Genomic DNA, 4,991 nt, shown 5'->3' with positions numbered 1-4,991 from the left:
TTAAGATTATCCTCTAATGGTAAGGGTTTGGATTGCATGTTCAAAGCTTGGGCAAGGTATCCTTATTTCTGAGCCATGAGGGTCTTATTTATAGGCAATGCATTTGATTTCCACACACTTCCAAAACTGACCAAAAATAGCAATTCACTTGCATGCTTGCATCGGCGTGTCATAGGCCCATCAAATAATGCTATCAGGTCCAAAATCCTTCATGTGCAATGCTGAAATCATGTCATGTGATCATGCAATGGAGATTGAAATGTGAATGTGAATTTCATCCAAATGAACCTTTGAAAGGAACCCATGCGCAAGTCCTCCAATTCTTGTCTAAATGATATGATCTTGAACTTTCTGGAAAGGAGAGATCAAGAGGAACAACTTTCATGTTGAACACTTTTCCATTTGAAGCTTGGATCATGATGAATTTTGAGGTGGAAGTTTGGAAAATCAAACATATTTGAAAACTTTCCAAGTACCAAGGCAAATGTTCACTTCTTCCACCTTGAATAACTTTTGCTATGGGATTCAAATGGAAAAAGTTCCTTCATAAACATTGTATCTCTTTCAAACCTCTTAAATTTGGTATTAAATTTGACCTAATTTGTATTTGGCAAGAAGGAGTTATGCATTTTAGAAGTTGAGGAAAATCACTTGTTCAATGGTAATGGCACAAAATGACCTATAATCTTTCCTCTTGGCTTTCTCCATAACACATCAGACCACTCCCTCTTCATATATCGACAAGGTTTAGACATGGCCTACGTTATGTTGTATGTAGACGAAATCATCCTCATCACCTCCACTCAGGTCCTCCGCCAATCAATTATGTCACTCTTAGCATCTGAGTTTACAATGAAGGATTTGGGCCCTCTGATTTACTTTATGGGTATTGCAGTATCTCGTCATCCTGATGGCATATTTCTCAGTCAAAGCACTTATGCTTCAGAGATCATTGAACGTGTTGGCAAGGCGTCTTGTAAACTATCAACCACTCCAGTTGACACCAAGCAGAAACTTAGCACCTCCTCCGACACTTCTTATGAGGATCCCTTCTTTTATCGGAGTCTTCCAGGGGCCCTACAGTATCTCACCTTCACTCAACCTCATATATCATATGTTGTTCAACAAGTTTGTCTTCACATGCATGCCCCTTGCACGAAACACATGATTGCTCTTAAGCGCATCTTGTGTTATGTTCATGGCACCTTACATTTTGGACTACACTTATCTCCATCTCCCATTATAAAGCTTATCTCCTACACTGAGGCTGATTGGGGTGGATGTCCTGACACCAGACGTTCTACATCTGGTTATTGTGTTTTTCTAGGTGACAACCTTATTTCTTGGTCTTCCAAAAGGCAGCCAACTCTCTCCTGTTCCAATGCTGAAGCCGAATATATGGGGGTTGCCAATGTTGTCTCCGAATCGTGTTGGATTCACAATCTTCTCATGGAACTTAATTTTCCTATTCCTCATGCCACTTTGATGTATTGTGACAATGTTAGTGTCATCTATTTATCTGGTAATCCTGTGCAGCATCAACGCACTAAGCATATTAAGATGTACATTCATTTTGTTCGGGAAAAAGGTAGCTCGTGGTCAGGCTCGCATCCTTCATGTTCCCTTAAGACATCAGATCGCATACATATTCATCAAAGGACTTCCTCGCATTCTCTTTGATGATTTTCGGACTAGTCTAAGCGCCTGTGAACCTCCCGCTTCGACTGCGGGGGTGTGATAGAATATAATATATTGTTATAATTAGTCATAATTAGTTTCCTGTAATTATGTTGTATCATAACTATATAGTTGACCAAATGTTACACATTGATGTATATATATCCTATTTAGATCAATGAGAAGGACACAAATTCCATTTTCTTACACAGATGTTATCGTATGAGGGATTTGGTGAAATGAATTTACCAAATACTACTACAAAGTTGGTGTTGGTTGATGATTGATGGAATCAATGGATTACATGTATGAATTTCTTAGCGAGGCATATATGAACTTTATAATTTGTGAAAACTGAAAATTATTATGTAAATCTCAATGTCTTAGTGTTGGTACGAATATCAAACTAGGTGTACCCGAGGCAGACAATAGTGAATATGTTTATTTCACTTGGAAGAACATCACAAATAAGATTCTTTAGTTTGGTTATATTTCGTTTATATATTGTTCTTTGCTTCCGAAGTATTGTTTATTTTTCTTAATGTAATTTACACATTTGTCGAAGTAATACATAAGAACTATTCTTTTTTCATATCATTGTTTATTTTTTAGACTATGTGAATATGTTATATAATACAATTGTCCAACACACAAATAACGCATACTCTTTTGACATTTACCATGCGACTGTACGATTTTACAATACATATATTTTGGAAATTTTCATGAAATCTCATATAAACCCTATAACTTATGACATATAAAACATCCCTTTTAAATGAAACGGGGTTATATATCGATTTTTTTGTTGTATATGACTTGCTGGCCACTATGGTGTTGAAACTATAAAGTATAACAAATGGAACCTCTTTTTCTGTGTTGTTCATTAAGTTGTCTTTGAAAATAACTATTCATTTATCTCATTTTTTCTATTATCGAGATAATATAAGTTATGTAAAGCTTGATAGAAATCGTGTTGCTACGATCATCAAACTAGGTGTACCTGAGGCAGTCAAAAATGAATATGTTTATTTTACTTTGACCCTATTTTCCATGTCGTTATTAAATTTTGTTGGAAACTAAGTGTATTGTAATGAATGTTGGTGTATTTTCAATTTTTCTATGACTTCATTAATTGAATCGTCTTTATTACCGAACACATTTAACAAGATTAACACATTAGTTGCATATTATTATGAACATTAAAAAGTTATGTGCATTGCAGTGTTCATGGCACAATTTCTATCTATAGAAACTACTAAGGGTATTTATTGTATCTTTAATTTTCCTTATAATAGACATCAATATCATATTAGAAGTTTACTATCTATTCTTTATAAGTATACAAAGCATCCTCTATATTTCATTCTTTGCTATTTTATTATTCATCATGTCTATCGTAAATGTTGAAGCCACTATTGCATTTCAATATCTTAGAGGTTCCATTTCATAACAATTTTATCTAATTGCATATTGTGATTCAAAATTTAATGTACTATCTCAATATATATTTTTTACTTTTTCAGGACCTTTGGAATCATTACCAACATCTGATGATAATCTTCATATTAATTCTTTGAAAAATGAAGTATAAAACATATTACATGGAATTTGACATGAATATGGTTAGATTTTATTACAAAATTGATAATCATCAGATGAATTTTGAATTATTGATACATCAAAGTTGGTTTACTTAATTTCATATACCCGTTATACCAAAAGAAACTAGACAGAAAGATGTGCACGCCACAATCAATTCATCATACTTATGGGATTCATGAGAATTTCTTACATTTACCATGAGACTTCTAAATGGTAAACCAAATTAAAATATTGGTGAGTTAAAGCGGTTTTTTAATTGAGTTTTGGGTATTGGTGATGGTTCAATCGAAGATTCTAATGACATTGATATTACACTTGATATCCCACACGACTTGCTTATCACAAAAGATAACAATCCCCATGGCGCAATTGTTGAAAGCACACATCCTTTTATTTTAGATAATATTAACGATGCATATCTTTTCAAAAGTAGGGCTATATTGGCTAAAAAAATCCAATGTTGATATGATTAATGATTATGTGTTGGATTTATTTCTAGGTGAAGAAAAAATATATTTAAGTTATGATAGTTTGTATTTATCCAATTTAGAGATTGTTATAGCCGATGACATTCACACTAGACTTATGGACACAATTAATAATTATGGACTTCCAAAGCACAAGTTAAAATTTAAATTCGGGGTACTAGTAATGTTATTAAGAAATATTGATCAGTCTTTAGGATTGTCCAATGGAACTCGACCGATAATCACCAAGATGGGAGAATACGTTGTTGAAGGAAAGGTTATCTAAGGAATTAGTATCAGAGATAAGATCTTTATACCTCGATTGTCCTTGACACCAACCGATGTTAGAATTCCTTACAAATTCCATTAAGTGTTTATTTTGCAATGACAATTAGCAAGAGTCAAGACCAATCACTTAAGAATCTTGGAGTTTTTATTACTTTGTCGATTTTTTCACACACTCAATTATAAGTGGAAATTTCAAGAGTTACTTCAAGAGGAGGATTCAAGATGATGATAATTGATAAAGATACTCTATGTATTGATTAAACATCAAACATTGTATACAATTTTTTCGAAATGTGTGACGTAAATAATGTCGGTTTTTTTACCCAAATAACCCACTTTTTCAAGGAAATTCCCAAAATACCCCTAGTTTCAAAAAAATCCCAAAATACCCCACTTTTAGGAGGAGTCGCCAATTGAATTGGAGAATCCTCTTAAAACTTGAATGGAGGCGCCAATTGGATTGGCTAGGGCAGGTGCCCTAGCCAATCCAGTTGGCGCCTATGTGTAGGTTTTAAGAGGAGTCGCCAATTCAACTGGAGACTCCTCCTAAAATGCATTTTTTTTGTGTTTTATGGTATAAGTGAAAGATAAATTTGATATAATACGACTTGATATTAATAAAGTTTGGAGTTTACACAAAGAAACCTAATGGTGATGACCAGGATCACCTAACCGACCTCTGGTCCCACATCCTCTAGCTACCCTAACCCTTGGCCCTAACCCATGTTGACGATTCTGCACTGGTGTTTGATCATCTGAGGGGCCAGGAGTGTCACTACCAACTACAGGAGAAGGTCCGTTGAGGTATTCAGACAAGTCAACATAGTCTTCAGTATGCATTGATGGTGTATCGCTGTAGTTGAGCTCATGACCCATGCTAGAGAAGTTGGGATGTGGTTGACTCATGGATAGGCGATCGGGACGGTTGAAGGGAGACATGGGTGTGAATGATGC

The 4,991-nt window shown here is 34.7% G+C and overlaps 1 protein-coding gene across 1 annotated transcript; it reads left to right on the top strand.

Moving 5' to 3' along the window:
- Positions 1–753: 753 nt before the first annotated feature.
- Positions 754–4,035, top strand: LOC127136128 (uncharacterized mitochondrial protein AtMg00810-like). The gene is made up of 2 exons (XM_051062725.1): positions 754–1,588; positions 3,782–4,035. Exons 1-2 carry the CDS (start codon positions 754–756, stop codon positions 4,033–4,035), a joined length of 1,089 nt encoding a protein of 362 aa, XP_050918682.1.
- The last annotated feature ends 956 nt before the right edge of the window (positions 4,036–4,991 follow it).

Source organism: Lathyrus oleraceus, chromosome 4, assembly GCF_024323335.1.
Source record: "Lathyrus oleraceus cultivar Zhongwan6 chromosome 4, CAAS_Psat_ZW6_1.0, whole genome shotgun sequence".
NCBI lineage: Eukaryota > Viridiplantae > Streptophyta > Magnoliopsida > Fabales > Fabaceae > Lathyrus > Lathyrus oleraceus.
The sequence above is the reverse complement of the archived record's forward strand: the minus strand, read 5'-3'. Positions and strand labels throughout refer to the sequence as shown.

Excerpts from the sequence above, each read along its gene's own strand:
- LOC127136128 (XM_051062725.1), top strand. The coding sequence starts at position 754 with ATGGCCTACGTTATGTTGTATGTAGACGAAATCATCCTCATCACCTCC. Across the intron at positions 1,589-3,781 it reads TCATTTTGTTCGGGAAAAAG|GTGAAGAAAAAATATATTTA; the intron begins GTAGCTCGTGGT and ends ATTTATTTCTAG.